The sequence below is a fragment of the Marmota monax genome, unplaced genomic scaffold (genome assembly GCF_021218885.2).
Source record: "Marmota monax isolate L192 unplaced genomic scaffold, Marmota_monax_Labrador192_F-V1.1 WCK01_AAM20220418_F8-fsc00023, whole genome shotgun sequence".
Classification (NCBI taxonomy): Eukaryota; Metazoa; Chordata; class Mammalia; order Rodentia; family Sciuridae; genus Marmota; species Marmota monax.
This window is the reverse complement of record NW_026692907.1, coordinates 545,064-571,190: the sequence shown is the minus strand read 5'-3', so window position 1 is coordinate 571,190 and position 26,127 is coordinate 545,064. Positions and strand designations below refer to the sequence as shown.

Genomic DNA, 26,127 nt, shown 5'->3' with positions numbered 1-26,127 from the left:
ACTAAGACCATGACATTTAGCTGAATTAGTTTTTGGTCTTTTAGGGGTAAACACTGCTTTTTTGGTGTGATAAGTACTATGATGAAGGAGTAACGTGTGATTATGATGGAATTTTTGTAGTAATTTAGTTTTTAATTTTTAAAAATACTTTATAGTATTCAAGGTTGATTATATAGATGACTTCTTAAATCATACCTAGGGCAACAACAGGGCTGGAGACATAGCTTAGTGTTAGATTGCTTGCCTAGCATGTACAAGGCCCTGAGTTTGATCCCCAGCAAAGTGGATGAAAAAAAAAAATGACATTTGATTCAAAACATATTTAATTCAAGTCAGTTTTCTTATGTTTTATTTTTTTTTTCTTTGGATTAAAGCAAGAATTTTAAACTTTGAGTTAGGACATTAGAAATGGGGTTCAAGGATAGATTTAAAAAGACCTGTCCCCAGCAGTATGACAACTATTTACACAATATTTACATTTTATTAGGTGTCACTGATTTAAAGATGATTTAAAGTATACATGAGGATGTGTGGGGGTTATATGCAAATACTGCATCATTGGACTAATAAAGCATGTGCTAGGCCCTGGGTTGGATCCCCAGAACTGCAACAACCTTCCCTACTCTCCAGCCCCACAAAACAAAACAAAACAAAACAAATATACTTCACCATTTTAAGGGACTAGAGCATCTGCAGATTTTGATATTTGTAGGACATCCTAGAACCAATCCCTTAGGGAAATCATGGGACGACTGTACTTCGTTAGTATAAAGGAGACACTTAGTAAATAGAATTGCTTTGATTTTATTGATATTTATGTACAGAATTTATATAAGTATTCTTTTAAATGTTTCTTACTTCTGAAGTTCTTACTCATTAAAGAAGACTTGGAACATGCAGAAAAATAGTCGATGGATAACCATCCACACGGTTTTTAAGATTTTTTAAAAAAATGTTTCCTATTTATATGGTTTTCATATATGGCTGTGAAATCACCTATTCAATGTATAATTTTCTATTCTGAAGGGATTTTTTTTTTTTTTGGTACTGGGGATTGAATCTAGGTGAGCTCTATCCCTGAGTTACATACCCAGACCTTTTTGTTTTTTACTTTTTAAAAAAAATATTTATTTTTTAGTTATAGGTGGACATAATAATATCTTTATTTTTGTGTGGTGATGAGGCTCAAACCTAGTGCCTCATGCATGCTTGGTGATTGCTTTACCTCTTAGCCAAAACTTTTTTACTTTTAAGACAGGGTCTCCCTAAATTGCTGAGTCTGGCCTTGAATTTGTAATCTTCCTGTTTCAAATTTTTGAGTTGCTGGGATTATTGGCATGACCACCACCCTAAACTGAGTTTAGTTTTCTTTAACTTAACATTATAAGTATATTCCTTTGTGGTCGTGTAAGCATCTTTTTCATATCTTTGGAATCATGTCATTGATAAGGTGTTATATACTTTAGTTAATTAAGCCCTTTATGTATACAGATATTTTATATCAATTATTATTAATACTCTTGCATACAACCTTTGATATACCACTTTCTGGGTTCTTTTCTATAGAATTGTATGTGCTACTTTCTGTATAATTGAATTATTTTTCTATGTATACCTTTGCGTTTTGAAATCAAATGAGTTGTTTTTTTGGGAGGGGATTGAACTCAGGAGCACTCAACCACTAAGCCACATCTCCAGCCCTATTTTGTATTTTTTTTAGAGACAGGATCTTACCGAGTTGCTTAGCTCCTCACTTTTGTGGAGGCTGGCTTTGAACTTGTGGTCCTCCTGCCTTAGTTTCCTGAGCTGCTGGGATTACAGGTATTTGCCATGGCGCTGGCAAATGAGTGGTTTTTAAGATCTTGAATTGCAGACAGCATCAATGATTCAAATAGCACCATTTTATAGTAGCAGCACCATTTTATAGTTCCACCAGTAGTTAATGAGGATGAGGATTTTCTAATCATCCTCTCCGATGATTGTTAGATTGTTATATGAATTTTTGATTCTGACCATTTTAGTTGGTGTGAAGTGGTATTTCATTGCTTTTTTTTTTTTTCATGTCCTTGAAAGTATATTCTACACATTGTAAATTTACTGAGTTGTTTTCTAGTCCAGGTTTAAAAATATTCCATGTATCCAAATTAATGAACAGGTATAGTTTAAAACAAACAAACAACAACAACAACAAAAACAAATGTACTATTTTGAAGGAATTACGATGAGAATATTTAATTTGGTTGAGAGGCCATTAATAATTTGTCAAATTTCACTTATTATTGGAAATTAACATTAAAATTGTGAGCTTAAAGAAGATTCAAGTATTTCAGTTTGCATACAATTTTCATCTTCAGTGTGTTGCTTTCATTCTTAGCCTTTTCTCTACACTCTGTTCTTTTTATTTTTTTTTTTTCTGGCATACTTTTTTAAAAAAAAAATTTTTTATAGTTGTTGATTGACCTTTATTTATTTACTTACATGTGGTGCTGAGGATGGAACCCAGGGCCTCACACATGCTAGGTGAGCACTCTGCTGCTGTACCACAACCCCAGCCCATTCTGGCACCCTTTTATGCATGGCCTTGTAAGATCTGGAGGTGGATTCTAAACCATCTGGCACTTTAGAATGGTTCAGAAACTTAACTCTGTTGACTCTGCTTTGAGCCATACTTGCTTTAAATGACCTGGTTTGTCTTTGTCTCTGGAAATTTTCTTCTTTATACCCTCACACAGCTTTTTATGACCAGTTTCTTTCTTAGCACAGGAATTTTGGCAGTATCAGTGTACATAGATTAAGTTAAACAAGTCTTATTTTCAAATAATCTCACCAAAAAAATCCTCATAAGGAAAATTTCAGAAAACATTTAGGTTTTTTTTTTTTTTTTTTTTTTTAAATGGATCTTATTTTATTTTATTTATTTATATGCGGTGCTGAGGATCGAACCCAGGGCCTCACGAATGCCAGGCAAGTACTCTACCACTGAGCCACAACTCCAGCCCCAATATTTAGTTTTTTAAATAAGTATATAATTGAAATAATTTGTATACTAATTCATGTTCGATAAAATTGCATTTTTTTAGGTACTAATTATAGGTATTCTTTCATTATAAGGCCAGGTGGAAAGAAAGTATATTCTACACATTGTAAATTTACTGAGTTGATTTATAGTCAAGGTTTAAAAATATTCCATGTATCCAAATTAATGAACAGGTGTAGTTTAAAACAAACAAACAACAACAACAACAACAACAAATCCTATACCTGCATTTAAAAATATGAACCATCAAGCACTTCCACAAAACTTCTGGAGGTACTGAATTATGTTTAAATTTATGTTTAAATATTGGTTATTTGTTAAGATATTTTCTTTTGAACTCATGACCTTTTGTTTTCTTTAAGAAGGTTATATTTTTTGCTTTAAAAACAGCTTTATTGAGATATAATTGATAGTATAATAAGTTTACCCATTTAAAGTGTATAGTTCACTGATTTTTAAAAATTTTTTGTGGTTGAAGGTGGTCGGTATGCCTTTATTTTATTTTTATGCGGTGCTAAGGATTGAACCCAGTGCCTCACACATGCCAGGCAAGCCCTCCACCACTGAGCTACAGCCCCAACTCCCAGTACACTGTTTTTTAGTCATTAATATATATCTACAAACAAATTTAGAGCATTTAATCACCTCAAAAACAAACCCCATACCCGTTCAGTATCACCATTCTGCCTCCACGTTTCTCTAGCCCTAAGCAACCACTAATCTACTTTCTGTCTGTATAGATTTCTCTATTCTGGACTTTTTATGAAGGGAATAAAACTAACATGTAGATGGTTGTGACTGGCTTCTTTCACTTAGCATAATGTTTTGAGATTTATCTAAGTTGTAGCAACTATTAGTAATTCATTCCTTTATATAGCTGAATAGTTTTCCATTGTATGGTTATACCACATTTTGTTTATTCATTTGCCCATGGATGGATATTTGATATGTTTCCACCTTTGGATTATCACGAATAATGTTACTATAAACATTCATGTATAAGTTTTTGTGTGGGATAAATATTGTTGTTTCTGTTGTGTATATATCGGGCCATGTGGGAACTCTGTTTAGCCATTTGAGAGACTGCTGACTGCTTTCTAGAGTAGCAGCACCATTTTATAGTTCCACCAGTAGTTAATGAGGATGAGAATTTTCTAATCATCCTCTCCGATGATTGTTAGATTGTTATATGAATTTTTGATTCTGACCATTTTAGTTGCTGTGAAGTGGTATTTCATTGCTTTTTTTTTTTTTTTTTTTGCATGTCCTTGATGACTAATGCTATTGGGTATTTTGTGTGCTTATTAGCCATTTGTATATCTTCTTTGGAAAATCATCTGTGTCCCTTCCTCATTTGAATATTGAATTATATATCTTTATTGTTGAGTTATGAGAGTTTGTATTCTAGATATAAGTGTCCTGTCAGATGTGTGGTCTGCATATATTTCTCCAATTTAGTGGGTTGTCTTTTTACTTTCTTGATGGTATTCTCTGAAGTACTTTGTTTTTAATTTTTATTAAATCTTATTTATCTATTTTTGTCTTTTATTGCTTATGCTTTTGGTGTTACATTTAAAAATCTTTTGGCAAATCCAAGGTCACAATGATTTATCTTTATGTTTCTTCTAAAAGTTTTATAGTTTTGGCTGTTGTATCTAGTTCTTTGATCTGTTTTGAGTTAATCTTTATAAAGGATGGGAGGTAAGGGTCCAACTTCTTTCTTTTCTTTTTGTGGATATCTTTTGCTTGTTATATGGTGTCCCAGCACCATTTGTTGAAAAGACTATTCTTTCTGCCTTGAATGATTGCCGCAGTCTGGCTGGGCACAATCAGGAGCCACTTGTCAAAAGAAACTAACTTTATTTTTAGAACCACACACGCCAAACAAAACAGCCTCTCAGGAAAAACCCTCAGAGCCTCAACTGCCACCACCGGCTTTCCACAAGCCTCTCTCTCCCACACAAGCTTCTCTCCACCTCCCACAATCCTCCTGCTCTTGAGGCCGATTGGCTGGGTCACGTGGGCAGAGCCAAAAAAGTCCCCCAATGAGCAGCTCCGTGGTCTGAAAGGGCAGGGAAACAGCCCAATGAGCATCACCGCAGAGGAGCCAATCAGCTAGATGTTGCTGGGGCCGAGGAGCCAATCAGCTAGATGTTGCTGGGGCCGCTGTGAGCCAATCATCAGCCGGCAGCTGGAAGTTTGCTGGCAGCTGGAAGTTTGCTGGGGCCCCTTCGGCTGTGGCTCTCAACAAATGATCTTACCACCTTTGTAAGAAATCAGTTAACTGTAGATGTATTGGTTTATTTCTGACTCTTAATTCTGTTTTGTGGATATGTAAGTCTGCCCAGGCAGTACAATGCTGTCTTGAGAACCATTGCTTTGTAGTGAGTTTTGAAATTGGAAAGTGTTAGTTATCTAACTTTGTTTTTTTTCCTTTCAGGATTACTTTGGCTATTCTGGGTTTCTTGCTATTCCATGTGGATTTTATTTTATTTTATTTTACTCCGAGACAGGGTCTCACTGAATTGCTTAGTGCCTAGTTTTTGCTGATACTGGCTTTGAACTTGCAATCCTCCTGCCTCAGCCTCCCAAGTCACTGGGATTACAGGCATGCACCACCGCGCCCAGCTTCCCTTCATTTTTTTTTTTTTTTTGAGAATTTTAATATTTATTTTTTAGTTTTCGGCGGACACAACATCTTTGTTTGTATGTGGTGCTGAGGATCGAACCCGGGCGGCACACCAGCCAGGCGAGCGCGCTACCGCTTGAGCCACATCCCCAGCCCTCCCTTCATTTTTAAGACCCTTCTCTTCAATTTTATTTTTCTGCTTCTTAAGATTGATGACAAAAGGACAGGTAAAAGAGTTAGTTGTGATATGGTCATCATTGCTCCACATGTGTGTACTTGGTTGTACATAGAAAATATTCATCTAATTGTTACTAAAGTTAATTTTGTTTGTAGAAACACAGGAAGTTGAATTGTAGCTTAAATTTTGAATCTTTGTCTTCTAAGAAATATTCTATAATGTGACATAGAATAGTTTTTTTCCTCTGCATAGGATTCTTTAGTATTATTCACTTACTCCATTCTTTCAAATATTTTACTTATAAAGTATTTGGTATCTTCTACATGTAAGGTACCATGCATATATGTCAGTAAGAAACAAGTTCTGAAACTTAGATTTGAATTGACCACTGCCATTTGTCTGATAATTGCCTTTAGACTGTATTAATTGCTTAAATCACTTCGAGTATATTATAGAATTTTCAAAGGTAATGGAAGTTAATGTGTTGACACAATATCAAAAGAATACCATTCAGGGCTGGGGTTGTGGCTCAGTTGTAGAGTGCTTGCCTAGCACATGTGAGATACTGGGTTCAATTCTCAGCACCATATAAATAAAGTCATATATAAAAAAAGTATCTCATGCTTATATAAAAAAAGAATGCTATTCAGGTTCTGAATGTAATTTAATTAATTTTAAAAATGAAACTAGGAGTTAGAACAAATAGAGAAAAAGAAATATAAGAGAAAACTAGTATTTTTCAGTGCTGCAGTGTTAGAAGTGAGGCCTACTGCTAGGTCTTGTGCATGCCATCCTCATTCTGTGTCCACCATGCATGCATGCAGGTGGCCATTCAGACCTGCTAGCTGGAGTCCCTTTTCGGCCATGTCTGGCTCTTCTGCTCACTGCATGGCCTCCCCAGGCCTCCCTACACCCTCTGTGTGGAGGACTGGTCCTAAGGAAAGAAGATCCTAGGCCCTTGGTGCCTAGTTTCCCCCCCAGCTGCAACCATGCTGTGGGATTGACCTTGTGGGCTACACTGGGTACCAACTCTATTTGTTTTCCAAGGAAAAATTCAAATTGCTGCTCTTTTGAAATTACTCTGTCAACATAAAAAAAACCATGTAGAGATCTTGTTTCATTTTTAGGTCATCTTGGTAAAAATGCGCTTGAACTCTGGAGGGGGGGAGATGGTGCCAGATTATAAGAAGCAGCATGTCTGTCTGATTGTATGCATAGTTGTAAATGACCAAAAGCAAATTAAAAGTATCTCTAGATTCTGAATGTGAAGAAAGCTTTGTGATACTAAGAAAAAAGGTAGATAAATGTACATAAGTACAAGTTAATAAAAAAGTGTTATTTTATCTTTTATTTCAGTAATTATTTGTGTTTAATGGAAAATGGTACTTACGGCTGAAAGTTTTTTAGGATTTAGGAATATGGTAATACTTTTCTGAGTGTTATAAGGTTTGAATGATGTCATTCACATGAAAGATCTTAGCAAGGTAATGGTGAAGATAATTACAAAATTGATAATAGAGGTAACAAACTTAAAAATTAAATAATGTAAGTCCTATTTGAATTTAAATCCTGGTGCCAATACTCAGGTAGATGTATGACTTTGAGTCACTCAATTTATTAATGTCTTATTTTCCTTATCCTTTAAATACAGTGTATTAATATATGATTTATAAAGTTAAAAGGCTTCATTAATGTGCTTAGATTAGTAGTCCCTGGTGTACAGGAAATGCTCAGTAAGGATTCAGTGAAAGTTATTGTTAGGAATCTGTGAAACACAGTGTTTGTATGATTTTAAAATGTATTGCTGTTTAAGTTCGTACTGTAGCGTTTAACTTGCCTTTTTATTAAAAATAAAATTAATTATTATTATTATTATTATTATTATTATTTTTGGTGGTGTTGAGGATGGAACTTGGGACTGTCTTTAAAAAAACAAATTATTTTCACCAGTACTGGAGATTGAACCCAGGGCTATATATCACCAGCCCTTTAAATTTTTTTTTTTTTTTTTTAAATTTGAGACAAGGCCTTTCTGAATTAATTGCCCAGACTGTCTTACAATTTGCAGTCCTCTTGCCTTAGCCTCCCAAGTAGCTGGGATTACAGCTAATTTATAAAACAACAACATTTCATTACTGATCCTTTTGGGTCTCGGGTACCCTGTAAATTGTAAGAAAAAAAATCTAATTTGTGTAAGTCTTATATTTTTCTTATTTAATCCAATTTGGTGTCTAGAGTGAACTCTGAGGGTCTGTCCTCCATCCCATTTTGTAAGTCATTACTGTTTAAATTACTGATGAGAATCCTTACTAGCAAATTCTTTACTGCTTTGAAAATAAGGACTATTCAGCTAGGAAATATGTAAACGTGTGTTTTCTCAGTTCACTTTAAGAAATAAATTTATTTAGAGCTGATACTGGTGGTGTGTGCCTGTGGTTCCCCCTACTTGGAACGCTGAGCAGGAGGATAACTTGAACCCAGGAGGATAACTTGAACTTGGGGCCACCTTGGGCAATGGTGAGACTTCCTCTTGAAAAGAAAAAGAAGAAGAAAAACTAAATTGATTTATCTAGAAAATAATGTTTATGTAAAATTATACTTGATAAAAAGTAAGTTGTATGGACATTTTTTTATTATATATATTTTTAGTTGCAGGTGGACATAATATCTTTTTATTTTTAAGTGGTGCTGAGGATCAAACCCAGTGTTTCACTTGTGCCAGGCGAGCGCTGGACCACTGAGCCCCAGCCCAGGACATATTTTTTGATCAGATTGAATTAGATTCCAGAAAAGTAGTCTATTATTGATTTGAGTTATTGGTATGGTCTTTTTACACCCATCATTTTTCAGTAGTATCCAGCTGAACTATCTTTTTGAAATTCTTTTTCTCTCATTGCTGATAATTTCCAAAGTCAATATTTTCTTAGATCCAAATTTTAAAAACTTCAAGAATACTATACTTAACAGTATTCTTGGGTCTTTGCTTATTATGCTCTCAGTTTAAAAATGGTTTTTATGGAACAAACATGACATTTTAACATGTTTGCAGAATGAAGTATTGCAACTTTTACTAGAATGTAAGTTCTTGTGAGAGCAGCAGCCCTGTCTGATGATGATGATGATGATTCTTCTTCTTCTTCAAAATATATTTTTAGTTGTCAATGACCTATATTTTATTTATTTATATGTGGTGCTGAGAATCGAACCCAGTGCCTCACATATGCCAGGCAAGTGCGCTACCAGCCCCAGCCCCACCTGTCTGATTATTCTAACTCCAGATAGATAAACCTATCATTCTATACCTAGAAGGCATCCACTACTTGCTTATTAAACTATTAAATGTGTTGCAAATGCTCATGGTTAATATCATGCATTCTTTGGGGGAACTACTCCAGTGACTGCTTGTGTTTCCTTGTTTGTACCTTACCCCATGTCTACAGGTGAGAACTCTCACCTAAAGGAGAACTTGATTTTCTTTCTTTTTGGTACCAGAGATTGAACCCAGTGGTGCTTAACCACTAAGCCACATCCCCAGACCTTTTTTATATTTTATTTAGAGATAGGGTCTAATTAAGTTTCTTTAGGACTTTGCTAAATTGCAGAGGCGGGCTTTGAACTCGAGATCCTCCTGCCTCAGCCTCCTGAGCCACTGTGATTACAGGCATGGGCCACGAGTGGCTGGGACTTGATTTTCTTTACCTTCCCACTTTCCCTACCAACAACTTCACAGTTGTTCTCCTTTCTAAGGTTGTCTATTACTGGCTTTCTCTTGACCCCTCGGTTTCTGATTTCTGTTTTCCTTTTCAGTTTGGATTATTTGAACACTATTGCACCTTTTTATTTTCATTTCTGCCTTCTGTTTATTGTTATTTTTCATCCTGTTTTCCTTTGCATTGTAAAGTATGTAAATCTTTTAGACATCACAGACCTATCAGGAAGTTTTAGTCTTCTAAACTCAAACCATTCACATTGTGTAAGCATGTGTATAACAGAGTAGGCTCTTGGTTGTATTCGTTTAGTACTTTGACTTTAGGGGATCACCATTAGAGGGGTAGTATTGGTGGTTGAGGAGGAGTTGAAAGATGTAGGGATTGGTCCCCCTTCAGGTTTTGTAGCCCTCTTGAAAATGAAGTATTGGAAAAAAAAGAAAATGAAGTATTGGAAGGCAGAATCCTAAGTAGTTGTTTTGTGTTAGTAATTTTGTTTTGGGCCTAAAATATTTTTTATGGCAAATTAAAGAAAGTTGTATGCATCATAATGCTGTTTTTTTATGTTCACTGGTGCTGCACTGGTACTTTTTTTTTTTTTTTAATTCTTACTAAATTGCTAAGACTCAAACTACTGATCCTCTTGCCTCAGCCCTCCAGATTGCTGGAATTATAGGCACCACGTCTGGCATCATTTTTCTTAAATTTTGAGAGAGAAAAACTAAAAAGATTTTGAGTTGGCTTATTTGAAGCAAGAAAAATCTATTTCATCATCTTCTTTTTTTTCTTCTTCTTCTTTTTTTTTGGTATTGGGAGCTGAACCCAGGGACACTCTACTGCTGAACTACATCTGCAGACCTTTTTGTTTTTTAGTTTAAGACAAGGTCTCAATAAGTTTTGAGACTGGCTTTGAACTTGGAATCCTTCTGCCTGAACCTCCCCAGTAGTTGGGATTACAGGTGTGAGATACAATGCCTAGTCCTTTGTCCCCTTTTCACTACCTAGACGTTGTATATGTTTGCCTATACAGTCTTTCATTTTCTTTTCCTTTTTTTTTCTGCCTGAATTATTGCTGCCTTTTTTTTTGGAAGTTGCAAAGTTAATTCAGATAAGTCCCCTGTACCCTTCATCCAGTTTTCCTATTTGTAACATCTTGTATAACCATGGTACAGTAGCAAACCATAGACCTTATACAAATTTTATCAGTTTTATAAACAGTTCTGTGCTGTCATGGTTTGAATATCTCCTCTAAAACTTATATTGAATGTAATTGCCATCATGTTGGAATTGGGAGGTGAGACCTTTAAGAGGTGATTAGGATCATGGGAATTCTGCACTCATGAATGAATTAATGTTGTTACCTGGTAGTGGGTTTATTGTATTGAGAGTGGCTTGTTATATGGGCTCTTACATTTTCTACCATGTTCTGGCACAACTGAAAGGCCTTTACGAGGTGCTGGCACTTTAATATTGGACTTCCAGCCTCTAGAACTGAGAAATAAAATTTTCTTTATAAATTATCTAGACCATAGTATTCTGTTACAGCAGCAGAAAATAAATTAAGCCATATTCATATGCAGGCTGAGTACCCTTTATCCAAAATGCTTGGGACCCAGGAGTGTTTAGAATTTTATTTTTGGGCTTTGAAATATTTGCATATATGCAATGAGATATCTTAAAGATGGGACCCACGTCTAAACACAAATTCATTGATGTTTGATGTATATCTTACACACATGGTCTAAAGGTAATTTTCTACAGTATTTTTAGTGTGCCTGAATTTTTGACTGTGACCCATCAATGAGGTTGGGTGTGGAGTTTTCCACTTGTGCTGTCATGTTGGTGCTAAAAGTTTTGTGTTTTGGAATATTTTGAGTTTATGATTTTTGGATTAGTAACACTCAGCCTGTACAATTTATCAAAAGTGGTGTGGATTCATATAGGTTCACCCTAACCACAATCCAAGATAAAGAACTGTTCGATCACAGGGATCTTTTATAATCATACTCACTCTTCTTTCCATTTTATGAAAGCATTCACTGATTACTCTGTATTTCATATGACCTTGGAATAAACTGAAAAAATATTGGCAATATGTTTTAGGGTTTTTTAATTTTTTCTGAGGATTGAACCCAGTGCCTCACATGTGCTAGACAAGCACTTCACCACTGAGCTACAATCCCAGCCCCTGTTTTTTTTTTTTTTTAACATTGCTCTGTAACTATTTACAGTAAGGATTTAAAATGTCAGTTCATTTTGTGTGTTTCAGAATCTATGTCTCAAAAGAATTGACACTGAAGAAACTCTTTACATTACTAACCTGTGAATTTCCCCAACAGCTGGATTCCTGTATGTATGCGTGTGTGTTTATGTGTATGCATGTACACAAGGTATACTTTGGTGTAGACTTCCTTATATATTTTTTTTTTGTGTGTGTGCTATATTATGCTGTACTAAGAAACAACTCAATATCAGTAACTTACAATAAGAAAGGTGTATTTATTGCCCACATTATAGGTTCCCTAGGAATTAGCTATGGTTCTGTTTTGTCAGTTCTTTTCATTTCAGGATCCAGGCTTGAGAGCAGTCCCTGTTTGTGATGTATTGTTTTCCTGGCAAGGAGAAAAGAGTAAGAGCTAGCAAAAACACACAGTAGCTCTTAAAGCTTCTACTTAGAACTGGAATTTTCTCACATTTTATTGGCCAAAGTAAGTCATATATCCAAGCCTCACATTATAATGGAACATCCTCAGAGAGGCTCTACAAGTTGCATTTTTTTTTTCAGACTGTGTAGTAAATAGAAATGACTCTTTGGAAGTAATTTTTCTTACATTTATAAATATTTAACTTAGTCACAACTGATAATGAATAAATTTTTCATTTTTTTCTTGTGGTGCTTGGGGATCTAACCCAGAGCCTTGTACATGCTAGGCAAGCTTTCTACCACTGAGCTCAATAGTCTGAACTGCATTCTCAGCCCTTAAATAATTCTTTTATATTGTAACAAAAGAATTTTAAAAAGCCATATTTTGATTTTGACAACTGTTTAAAAGTTTAAAAGTTTTCCATTCACCACAGATAAGAAAAATTGTGCTCTATATATGTAATATGAATTGTAATGCATTTCGCTGTCATATATAACAAATTAGAATAAAAAAATTTTTATTCTAATTTGTTATATATTTATTCATTAGCTGTTTAGTTGCTAAAAGTTCATATGCAGTTTTGTATACTGATGATATTTTTGGATTTTTATTTTTTTTCAGATTAAAAATAGCTTTATTGTTTCATTTTCATTATATAGGTAGGACATTCTTATCATAAAACTGTCTTTGGAGAATGCAAAGCAGGGGCTGGGGCAGTGTAGTTCAGTGGTAGGGCCCTCACCTAGCATGGACAGGGCCCTGGATTTGATCCCCAGCACTGCAAAAAAAAATAAATAAATAAATAAAAGAGGAGGAGGATGCATAGGAATACAAAGAATATAAAAATCACTTATTATCCCATCATCCAGAGGTAATCACTGTGGTGACTTGAGGCTTTTTTTTTTCCTCCATGCATTCATTATGTGTGTGTGTGTGTGATGTATGTGTGTTTAAAATTGGTCATATTTATAGTTCAACAACGAAAAGTCAAGTTTTGTGTGGGTTTTTGTTTGTTTGTTTTGGGTATCAAGGGTTGAACCTGGGGGCCCTTAACACTAAGCCAGTCTCCAGTCCTTTTTGTTTTTTATTTTGAGAAAGCGTCTCTCTAAGTTTCTGAGGCTGGCTTTGAACCCGAGGTCCTCCTGCCTTAGGTTCCTGAGCCTCTAGGATTACAGGTGTGTGCCACTGGGTTTGGCAAAAGCCAGTTTTACTGAGACACATCTAAAATACTCTGGTCATCTTACTTGATCAGTAGTAACTTGGCAATTTGGATGACTTTTTCCATTCTCACTTAACTGTATCACATTAGTATAGCAGTCAGCACAGGGTGTACTTTAGAACACTTTAGTAAACTAATACCTTCTCATATATGTTTATGTAGTGACCAATGAATCTGTAATTTGATGATTAATAAGGTACGGTTTGGAGCTCAGGATTTCTTACTATGTTTGGTCCCTGCCCCCTGTACTAAAAATTCTACTAAAATTAACTCTTTGTTATCAAGGAAACATTTCATTTGCTTCTATATCAAGGTATACTTTTGTAAGTAGGTGACTATATAATTTTTTGCTCAAATTGAGGCATTTTTGAGAATAAAAAGGGATACTAAAATATTAGAAATTCTATACATTTTTGGAATATTTATTTTTTAACCATTAATGTGACTTTAATGGCATTGGTAGATCAATAAAATAGTTTCACTTAAATTTTAAATTCAAAAATAAAATTTTCTTAAGCATTTTATTGTACATAATACTGAAATAAGGTTTTTATTGCATGCTAAGAAACACAAGCAGATTAATTTTGAAAATAACAACTTTTTAAATCAGTTTTTTTTAATTTTATAACTTTATTTTATTTATTTATTTTTATGTGGTGCTGAGGATCGAACCCAGGGCCTTGCATGTGCGAGGCGAGTGCCCTACTGCTGAGCCATAACCTCAGCGCCTTAAATCAGTTTTTTTAGCCTGTTCTATGTTATGTCACTCTGGTTTTAATTTTTTCATAAAGTTGTCTCCATGAATTTTCAGAGTTGCATTTTATACATTGTGGTTGCTAAACTTTATAGTTGTTTCTTTTCTGTAATTAGAAAAAATTTTTAATTGCTAATGTACTCCTTATGTGCTGCTCAGATAATATTTACTAAATGGAGAACATTCATAATTCTGTTTTTATTATTAAAAATTATAAATTTATCAGCCCCATATTTTTCATCTGTAGTGCCTTTTTGCCTCTATCCAAGTATTATCTTTGACAAATTATTTTTATAAGACAGATCTTGTCAAATAAGTTTTCTTTATGTATGATTATTTTACATGTTCCACCAAGTTTAAATGCTGCAAAATTGTAAGCCTTCTCTAATTTTATTCCTTTCCAGTACAGAACTAAAATTTATCATGTTAAAAATAGGAAGACTCTTGGTGGAAATTCTACAATTCATTCCGAGGTTTAATTACAGAATTTCAAAATCAAATCTTCTGTACTATTTGAGCTCTCACTTAAATTTGTTCAGTTTTTACCTTGCTTTTGAAGTATACATTTCAATGTCTCAGCAAACTTTGTTTATATAAATAGATCTTAGTTAAGTTTTATGAGCTGAAGGATTTTTTTAGCTTTATTAATTTAAGACTTTAAACTTTAATTACGGGTTTCTGTCTTTGAACAATATGCAACCAATATTTGGAGTAGTTAAAAAGACTCCTTTATAAGTCCAACCTAAGTTTCTCAGTAGTGAATCTTTTTTGAAAATAAGTCCTCCAAACTCTTGCAATTGTCCCTCTTTCCATCCTCATTTTTCTTTAGTTTTACCATGGCGCATGGGGATCCTTCACAAATTCTCCTGTTTAAAAATCACACCCCTGGGGCTGGGGTTGTGGCTCAGTGGTAGATCACTTGCCTAGAATGTGTGAGGCCCTGGGTTCAATCCTCAGCATCACATAAAAATAAATAATAAAAAATTTTAAAAATTCAATCTAAATATGTATTTTTAAAATCACACTCCTGGGGCTGGGATTGTGGCTCAGAGGTAGAGCACTGGCCTAGTATGCGTGAGGCACTCGGTTCGGTCCTCAGCACCACGTAAATATAAAAAATAAAGATATTGTGTTCACCTATAACTAAAAAAATAAATATTTTTTAAAAAATCACACTCATATCTTCTTTCAGAACTACTTGCTGTTCTTTATAGATATAGCTGAGCTTTCTGTTAATTGATGCCTTTATATATACTGTAATCTCTGTGTAGAATCACTTTATTTTCACCCATAAAGTTCCATACTTTAAGTTTCTATGAAGCTTCCCTGGACTTACTTCTGAGTCTTGAACATTCTTACATATTGATATACAGGTAAACCTGAGCCTTTAAATATATATTCCTTTGTTGTCATTCAGATGAGATATTAAATGTGTTTATCTGCTGACCAAAGAACCCTTTGTGTGGAGGGCCTTCGCGCTGAGTGACTAGCATTTTCCTTCCCTTATCAGTTGAGGCTATGTTGGTCACTTCCAGTGATCTGGCCACATTCAAAGTGGCCCCAGATGGTTGTCCCAATCCTGGAAGTAGCAGAATGTGTCTTCGTGCGTAAGCGTGCCTTCCTGCAGCCCCATGGATTGAGCTATGCTCACCTGTTCCTTTGTGATATTACCACTTTGCCCTGTTTGGGATAGAATGTTCCATGGAAATGCCCTTTGTGTGGCCCCTTCTCTTCTCTGCCTTTGGGTGTGGCCTTCCTAAATGTCAGTCAACCTGCTGACAGCAGACATCATGAAGCTAGACTCAACCCCTTGAATCCTAACCCCTTGCCTTATTTGAATGGCTTCTCCTCTATAAAAGGGGTCAGCACGCCCTCACTCTCTCTCTTTCTGCGGACTCTTAAGGTCAGAGGAGCTGTCTCAGGACCCCCAAAGAAAAAGGTATCTCTGTCTCTTGTGTGGTTATTGCGTGCTACCCAGTTCCCCTGGAGCAACCCTAGGGAATGCTACAACTTTGAACTATGGTGTGAATTGAATGGCCCTGCCTAAGTTTAGGCATTTCACATCTGATTATGTCAATATCATCTTTTTTTTGGGGGGTGGTGGTGCAAGGGATTGAACTCAGGGGCACTCAATCACTGAGCCACATCCCAGACCTATTTTGTATTTTATTTAGAGATGGAGTCTCACTGAGTTGCTTAGCACCTTGCCATTGCTGAGGTTGGCTTTGAACTTACCTTCCTCCTGTCTCATCCTCCCCAGCTGCTGGGATTACAGGCCTGCACCACCACGCCCAGCTCAGTATCATCTTTTTGTACTTCAATTTATGTATTCATTTATATTTATTTTTTGCAGGACTGGAAGTTGAACCTATGACATTATGTGTGCTAGGCTAGTGCTCTACCAATGAGCTACGTTCCCAACCCCTTATTTGAATATTTTATTGAAGTGGTTTTCGAACTGAATTCAAAGGTACCTAGGGCACTTGGGTAGAGAATCAGTGTGTAGAATGTTGGGGCCTTCCAACTGGCTTCAGCTAAAATATTTCATCCCTAATTTGTCAGATGTTGGGTTTCTGGGTAGAATTTTGCATGAGAAAAAGTTCCAATGTAAACAATTGTTTCTTTTTGTTACTGGGATTGAATCTAGTGATATTCCACCACTGAGCTACATCTCCAGCTCCCCCTGCCCTCCCTCTTTTTTAACTGCTAGTAGTGTTCTTCTTTTTAGAAAATTTTTAGTTGTATATGGACATGATACCTTCTTTTAATTTACCTATTTTTATTTGGTGCTGAGTATCGAACCTAGTGCCTCACACATGGTAAGCAAGTGCTCTACCACTGAGCCACAGCCCTAGCCTTCCAGCCCTTCTTATTTTTGAGACAAGGTCTCCTACTGAAGTAGTAGTACTACTCTTGAGTTGCTGGGATTACTGGTATATGCTACTGTACCCAGCTTTGTGTTAAAAACAATTTTAAGATTCTTGTTTTATTTCTTGTCTACTTAATCCTTAGTAAAACGTGGGACTGTCTTTTTTTATTCTCCCTTTCAACTTGGCAAAAAAGAAATGAAACCAATCTTAATTGAAGTTAAGGATCTTTTTTATTTTATTCACCTTTGTTTCTCAATATATTTGTATGCCAAACATGTTAATAGAAGTTATTGAATATAATTATTATTTACTTATTTATTTTAGTTATCAAGTGGGAATCCTGTATATGAAAAATACTATAGACAGGTAAGATTTTTTTTGTCTGTTTTTCCTAGATGGAACATAAAGTATACTATCAACTGTCAATTGTATGCATGTAGATTATCAGCTAGCTGAATAAATTTGACATGTCTTGTTTTTAACTTTTTGTGCTTTATAGCCTCTAGCTTTGAATACTTAGTGCTTCTAGCATGCTTCTAGAAAAAAGAAGGCAAAATAATTAAAGTAATTTAATTGCCTTAAATATCTATGTGAAATCTATACAACATTAGATATATTTATTCAGATATAAGTATTAAAATTAACTTATAATCCAAATTGAAATGGCTTTTATACTGTTTTTGTAGAAATTTTTTTAGTTGTTGATGGACCTTTATTTTATTTACTTATATGTGGTGCTGAGAATCGAACCCAGTGCTTCACACATGCTAAGCAGGTAATCTACCACTGAACTACAACCCCAGACCCACTTTTATGCTGTTTTTAAAACTTACTAAAGTATAATTTTCACAAGCTGAAAACGCTGGGTTTCATATAAATCTAAAATGAGCATGGGGATTGAGAGAATATCTTAGTGATAGAGCAGTTGTTGAGCATGCACAAGATCCTAGGTTCAATCCCCAGCACCACAAAAAAAGGAAAAAAAATAACAAAAAAACAAAGGGTGGGTTGGAGGAAATCAAATTTATTAGTTATTGAAGGAACCAGTTGAGTATAAAAATGAGAATATGAGTTACAGAGATTCATACTCTGCCAGACAAAATTTACTTGCATTGGTATAGACAGGAATCATTTGTATTGCTAATAGTTTTCTATAATTTTTGATTTATTTTATTTTAAGAGAGAGAGAGAGAATTTTTTAATATTTATTTTTTTAGTTTTTGGTGGACACAACGTCTTTATTTTTTATGTGGTGCTGAGGATTAAACCCAGCGCCCCACGCATGCCAGGCTAGCATGCTACCGCTTGAGCCACATTCCCAGCCCCTAATTTTTGATTTATTTATTTTGGATTAAAACCAGGGGCTCTCTACATCTGAGGTACATCTTCTGCCTCTTTTGTTTTTTTTATTTTTGAGAGAGGATCTCACTAAGGCTGGCCTTGAGGCTGGACTTGAACTTGTGATCCCCCTGTCTTAGCTTCCCAAGTCACTGGGATTACAGGCATTAGCTACTGTACCAGGCCTCAGTTTTCCATAGTTTAACCTCTATCCTTACAGTGTGTAGAATAGTCTTTCCAATAGAAAGTTACTCAGGGGTATATAGTATATATCAGATAGTCTCTCAAGGGTATACACACTCTCACTTGCCCGTTTCCAAGTATTAGATCATTTTTTTCTAAAAGCCTCCTTACCTTGTGATGATGATTACAGAAAAGACTGGTCTCATATCTGGCCTGACCATCTACAGAGTTGTGGCAAATATTAATTAACCATTTTAGGCCTCTTTGGTTTTGACTAGTAGACCTAGAACCATAGACTATTTAGCAGTTTAAAAGGCCAGAGAATTAATTTCTGCTTGAAAAATTTTAGAATCTGATTATATTTTTATTCCTTAATTATTTGTTTGTTTTTGTTTTTAATTATTTTTTCTAGTTGTAGAGAGACACAAATCTTTATTTATTTATTTTTATGTGGTGCTAAGGATTGAACCCAGTGCCTCACATGTGCAAGGCAGGTGCTGTACCACTGAGCTGCAGCCCCAGACCAATTATTTGTTTATTTTTTAAGAGCTGAGGTCTGTCTTTACCAAACTGGTCTCAAATTCCTGGGCTCAAGCGAGCTTCTTGCTTCAGTCTCTTTAGTAGCTGATTGTATGCCACAATCCCCAGCTTGATTGTACATTTTAAAGCCTCTGTTAATTGTTGTTCTATCTTTTTTTGTCGGGGGGCAGGTGTGTACTGGGGATTGAACTCAGGGGCATTTGACCACTAAGTCATATCTCCAGCCCTATTTTGTATTTTATTTAGAGACAGGGTCTCACTGAGTTGCTTAGTGCCTCGCTTTTGCTAAGGCTGGCTTTGAACATGGGATCCTCCCGCCTCAGCCTCCCAAGCTGCAGGGATTACGGGCATGTGCCACCGTGCCCAGGTTTTTTCCTTTGTCTTGAGGCTATGATCTAAACCTTTAAAGTTGTCTCTTCCATAATTTCACCAGCATCACATGTAAATTAGAATGAATTTATCACATCTGAAGGTTTCTTAGACATCCAGGGTTCCTGGCTTACTGGTAAGTGACCTTGCTTTACTATCTGTGAGGCTGCGACTTGCCAGATAGCAAGTCAGTTTTCTTGAGAGGGATTTGTAAGTATTGACTCCACAAAAGGCAGTGTTCTTCAATAGTAGCTTTTTCTATGTGAATATCCAAAATAATATTAATATAATAAAAATAATAAAAGGAAATCATTCTTAAATATGACCTTGTTATCTGATTGTCTCCTTACAAAAGTAGAACAAAAGTAGAACAAATTGTAATTAGATCTTTAATAATTACATTGCCATAAAAAGTAAAGATGTTAAGTAGAAGTATTTGTTTTTTGATTCTGATAAGCCAACGAGAATCAGATACCATTGAAAACTGTTCCATTCATATCAAATTGAGGATTGAGATAATGTAGGAAGAAAAAGAAAAATAGAAAATTAGAGATAATACCACCAGATGAGGTGACTCTCTCCTATATTCCTTGATACTCAGGAAGCTAAGGCAGGAGAATCACTTAAGCCTAGGAGTTTGGGGTCAGTCTACGCAATATGGTGATACCTCATCTCTTAAAATAAAATCAATAAATAAGAGGACTCAGAGTGTAGTAACTCAGTGGTAGAGCATATGCTCAGTGTATGCAAGACCATGGGTTCAGTCCCTAGCACCATAAAAATCAAAGCAAAATGAAAAAAAAAACAATTTATTTCAAGTAAATAATCATAATTAAATTTTCTTCACTAATTTAACCAGTTCTGTATAATTCTTTCTTGACTGGATCTTGGGTCAGGAGTCAGCTTTCACAAAGTACATCTGTTTCCAGACTGAAAAGAATCTTGGAAATCCTTATTTCATCTACCAGTATAGCCTGAAAAATTGCTTAAGTGATATCAACTCAGAAGTCTTTACCCAAAACTCTATTTTTGGAGTATTAGTATTTCAGAGACCCTTCCATGAGATCTTTGAGAACTGTCTGTTGAAGATACAGATTCTAGCCTACATAGTTTATAACAGAGCATCAGAGTACTATAGAAACTGCCTATAGATGACACAGACTCAGTGACTGTGTTTAATTTATTATGGCAACCAAAAGAATGACAGATAGTAAAATTCTTTATTGGGATACAGTACACAAATATTTCATGAGTTGACTGATGTTTCCTCTGAGTGCCTCTGTTTGGGTTATATTGGGTATGAGTATTCCTTTTCAATCCTGGTCAGGGAAGAGAGCAAAGAACAGTAGTTATAGAGGATTCTGGAGGTAGATTTCCTAATCCTTTCTGTAATTCTTATTCCAAATTTGAAGGATTAGGCAACTCTTTCTTTTTTTGCTTAGTTTCTGATTTATCCTATGTTCTAGCACTTGAAAGAAAGGTTTTCTTTTTCTTTTTCTTTTTTTTTTTTTTTGCCTCTTTGTTTATACTGAACAGTCTTGAATACTTTATGTTCATAGTAAACTTAATCCTTTAACTGGCAATACAGCTATTTCACAGACATCCTAGTATACTTTTTAAAATTTACTTTATATATTTTCATATGGAACTTTAGGAAATTTTTGCAAAAATGAGAGTCATTTTTTGGAATTTTTTTCTCTCTCTCTTTTATTTTTCCTATTCTTGTGACATCATTCTGTCTTAAAGGAAAGTCCCCATTAGTTAAATGATGCATTTCCCTTAATGAATTGTAGAAACTTAACAATTTTAACAAGGTTTCTTAAAGTTTATTGTACAATCAATTTCTCCTCCTCCTCCTTCTTTTTAAAGTGCTGCAGTTCTTAAAGAGTACATATAAAAGCAGAAGTTGATAATCTGAAACTGTTTGAAGAGGCAGACAACATAGGCAGCTAATTCTCATTTGTTAGAAGACCTGTCCAGGAAATGAGAAATGCTGCCTTTTTTTCTTCTCTTGCTATTTAAGATTATTGGAATTGAAGTGACAATCATAAAAAATTGGAGTCAGAAGACATGTGTTGAAGTTCTAACTCCACTCATTTGCTTTTACTTCCTCTGAGCTTTGGTTTCTTATTGGATATTAGGCATGATTAACAAAACAAAACAAAAACAAACTTAGCAAATTGCTGCTGCTGTATATGTGGTACTCTACTCATATTACTGTCCGCAAATTCCTTAGCCTTTGTTAGTAAGAGGATTCCTGCTCATTTCTTGAAAAAGCCAGTCCCAAATCACAGGGATGGAGGCCAGTAAATGGTGACAATTTTCCCTTTGTGTTTTCTTTCTAAGCTTACAGTTTGTGTCTTTTCAGGTTGATACAGGCAATACTGGAAGGGTGCTGGCTTCAGATGCTGCTGCTTTTCTGAAAAAGTCAGGGCTTCCAGACTTGATACTTGGAAAGGTAGTGTTTATATATTATAACTAGGTTATAATGAATACATAGAACGCTAGACTAACTGGCTGAAGATTAAGAAACATAACCATCAAGAAATTTAAGAACCAAATCAGAAAAGCAGTTACAGTAATGGGATGAGGGACATTTATGACATAGCAATTTACCTTCTTGAAAAATAAAGCATAGTTCAAAATTTAAGAAAAAGTTACTTTTGAAGAGGATAAATGAGGAAATAATAGTACATTTGATTATTGTTGGGAAATAGTGGAACCTTGCCACCCACTCAGAGCTGGCTCTAACCCTGCTTCCTCTATATAAGTGTCTCTGTTGAATGTGTGATGAATGGAATGGGGATTTTGGGAGGCTTTGGAAAGAGCACAAAAAAGGCAGAAAGCCCCTATCCTATGAAATTATTTTGCTATTTATTGATACATAGTTAAAATCCTGAAAAATAACCACTTTTCTTAATTTAATTATTTGCAAATAAACATTTACCTTCTCAATTTGCCCATGAGAAAGAATATCACCTTAATAAGAACCTAAAATCAAGAACAGTATGTTGCAGTAGAAAGAGCATGTTTGACTAAAGAGTTAAAACCTGGGTTAGTGAAAAAGGCATTTGACTAGAAGTTGGAACCTGGGTTTCTTCTTTCCCCGATGCCTTGAATGTTCTTGAGGCAAGTCACTTAACCTCTTTGGGTCTTAGTATTTTTGTGAAAGGTTGCATTGAATGATCTTTAAGGGTTCTTTCCACTTTTAATTCCACGATTTTTAGATTTGATTATCAGAATATGAGGTTGTAAATTATAGGGATTTAACTTATCTTTGAGATGATTTCTGTTAAAAATATAGATTGATTCTTTTTCCACCCCCTAATTTCAGATTTGGGATTTAGCTGACACAGATGGCAAAGGCATCCTGAACAAACAAGTAAGATTCAGAGATTCATATGAAAAATTTAATTTGAAATAAAAAATAGCCAACAGATTTTTATATTTTTAAGCTAAGAATTGCTTTTTATCAACATTAGGCAATTTACAAGAGCAATTGTCATAACAGTGAAAATAATACCAAGCACTAAACGTTAAACTATCTGATTCCTAAAGGTTAATGTTAGTTTGGTGACATTGTTCCACTGAGATTTGTTTTCTGTCCTATAGAAACATTTTGCTCTTTTAATCTTACTAATTCAATTTTCTGGGTGTATGAGTAAACATTGATTTTGTTAGTAAGTGTTAAGATGGTATTGCTTGGTATATTTGAAAGGAATCTCTTGGCTAATCAAGCCTGAGTATTCTGGCCTGATTCTGTTCTGACAATGACACTTGGTGCTTTCCTCCTCTAGTATAATTTTTATTTTGTTGCTCATAACACATTGCAAGTTAGTTAGTATTAGCTCCCCTTATATGGAAGTTTTATTTTAATTAACTTGCCCACGCAACTTTAGATAACAGAACTAGAATTTCATGGAGAATTATTTCACTTAAAGAGTCCATCTATACAGAGGAAGTGCACCAGATTACCTAAGAGTAATTGAATCTCTCAGAATAAGACAAGAAGGAATATAAAGAGTACTTAGAATACCAGCATTTAAAAGTGAGAGGAGGTATAGACTCCAGCAGAAGAGACTTGAAAGGTCAGAAAGAACTAGGAGAGTTTCATTAAGCTATTTGGTGGAGAAGTACTTCAGAATGAAAGAGAATGAGGAGGACATAGGCATTAGTTTCCCTAGCTAATCAAGGAGTGGAGTCTTTTACATGGAAACTTCTGGAGTAAATCAGAAGAGGATTTCTTGGTAACATTTTTTCAAGAAATTTATGACTGAAAGGCAAGGTATTGTATAAAACAGATAGCCTGACTTTTTAAGAAAAAGTTAGGAATAGAGTAATAGGACATAGGTGAGAACAAGAGGTTTTAGAAAAGTAGGGAAGTGTTGAATAAACCAGTGTATTAGGATGTCAACAAGCCACTGTATTAGGATGTCAACAAGTTGTAAAGATTATAGCTGAAGTAAAGTCTTTTGTTATCATTTCTATTCCTAGACTTATCTCTAACTCAAAATAGCTGAAAACCAGTTGCTTTAGCTTCTTTACATTTATTTATTTAATTAGTTTTGGACTGAGACTTAAAATTCAAGGACCTTTGTGGGAGATTTATAAACATTTTGAAGTCAAGCAGTTATATAATTGTTTTAAGTGCTACTCATTTATTTCTGCAGCTGTTTTGGAATAGCAGGATTGAGTCACTTGAATTACTGATCCATGTTTCAAAATTTATAATCTCACACTGAAAAGATGATTAATAACATTTAGTGATTTCCTCCTAGGCTCCCACCCTCAAATTCCTTTTTCTCAAAACATTTTCTAACAACATTAAATATTCTTTGAAATATGAGTATTAGTTATGTAAAATTTTCATTATCAGTAGGTATCACAATTTATTTAAATATTTTCTGTTTATATTGTTATTTGTTACTTATAGTGTTAGAAAAATCTTTGTACATGGGTCTTTTTTCAATTTTAAAGCAAGTGTTCTTGAAACAAATTTGTTATTGTATTTGTTGCTACACAAAAACTCGGGAGTAATTATGAATTCTTTTATATTTTCAGATTATAAGTAGAATGTGTGGTAGATAATGGTCATACTTTTTTTCCTCAGGAATTCTTTGTGGCTTTGCGTCTTGTAGCATGTGCCCAGAATGGATTGGAGGTTTCACTGAATAGCTTGAACTTGGCTGTTCCTCCACCAAGATTTGTAAGCAATGATTTTAGATGTAAATTGTATCTAATTATTAAAAAGTGACACCACATGATTTGAAATTAAAATTAATATATTAAAAATAAATTTCTCCTTTATCCCTATCCCTCAGCTACATGATTTTCTTTTTTAATAGCTGCTACTGTTTTTTGTGTATTCTTTTTTCTTGTGTATTCTTCAGTTACTATGTGTGCATATAACAAAATATAAATATGTATAAGTATGTATTTCCTCATTTTTTGTTAATTATAGCATATTGACCGCTTGAATCTATAACTTTTTAAAATAACAAATGTTTTATAAATCTCTACATATCATTGCACAAAAATTTCCTCTCTGTTTTTTATGGCTGCATAGTATTTCTTTGTTTGTATTTACCATAATTTATTTAACTTCCTATTGTTTGACTTTTAGATTGTTTTAGTGTTTTGTTATAAAATGGTTCTGTGAATAATAACTTTGTATGTATATTATTTTTCATGTGCAGATATATGTATGTATAAATTCCCAAAAGTGGAATTGATGTTCCAAAAATTTTTGCCTTTGTAATTTGGGTGTATTTTGCCTTCCGTAGTGGTTTGTTAGTTTACATTCCCACCAGAAGTTGGTTCAAGTGCCCTGTTTTCCTACATATTTGGTAGCATACTGTTGTTATACTATTAGACAATTATTGTCAATTTGGTGACACATGGTTTGTAAATATAATTCCGATTCATCCTTTTGGTTTTATAAAGTGAGGTTGAGTATTTTTCTTATGAGCAGTTTACATTACTTTTATGTGACTATTTAATTATAGGCTCTCCATGTTTTTCTTGGGTAGGTTTTTTTAATTTATTAAATTCTAGAGATTCTTTAAAAATTAGGAAATTAACTCTTTGTCTATATATGCTGCAAATATATTTTCCCAGCATGTCATTTGTCTTTTGCCCTTGCTTTTGATTCCCCCCTGCTCCATGACTGTTTTTTTTTTTTTAATCAAGTAAGTAAATTGTCAAGTTAATTTTTTTTTCAATATTTAAGTTAATACTGATTTGGGTATCAATATGGATTCAAATTTATGTTTTCAAGATGGCTACCCTACAGACCCAGTGTAGTGGGTTGAATAATCAATCTTTACTGATTTAAAATGCTACCTTAATCATGAGCTTAATTCTCATGTATTTTTTTTTAAATTTTTTTTATTCTTACCTGTTGATCTGTTTATTTGCTGGTTTTATGTTATTTTAATTATCATTATTTGGTAAATGTGTTTTGTATCTGTTTATGGCTAGTTCTTTTCGTCCCACTCTTTTTTTGGAAATGTAATGACTTTTTTTGCTTTTTATTTTAATTCTATTTCATTTTTTGTGGTTCTGGGGATCAAACTCAGAGCCTTGTGCATGATAGGCAAGTGATCTACACTGAACTTAATACCCAGCTCTAGTTTGTTTGCTTTTTTAATTTTTTTTT

At 34.5% G+C, this 26,127-nt stretch overlaps 1 protein-coding gene across 4 annotated transcripts in view; it reads left to right on the top strand.

Moving 5' to 3' along the window:
* Positions 1-26,127, top strand: part of Eps15 (epidermal growth factor receptor pathway substrate 15) — a 142,281-nt gene that overhangs the window by 11,954 nt on the left and 104,200 nt on the right. For 3 of the 4 annotated variants that reach the window (XM_046450856.2, XM_058581448.1, XM_058581450.1), the window contains exons 2-5: positions 17,364-17,405; positions 21,838-21,927; positions 22,804-22,851; positions 24,580-24,675. In XM_046450856.2, coding sequence (XP_046306812.1) covers positions 17,364-17,405; positions 21,838-21,927; positions 22,804-22,851; positions 24,580-24,675 — 276 coding nt within the window. Of the gene's footprint in view, positions 1-5,863; positions 5,894-17,363; positions 17,406-21,837; positions 21,928-22,803; positions 22,852-24,579; positions 24,676-26,127 lie in introns of those variants that run through there. The other variant, XM_058581449.1, reaches the window with a different exon arrangement.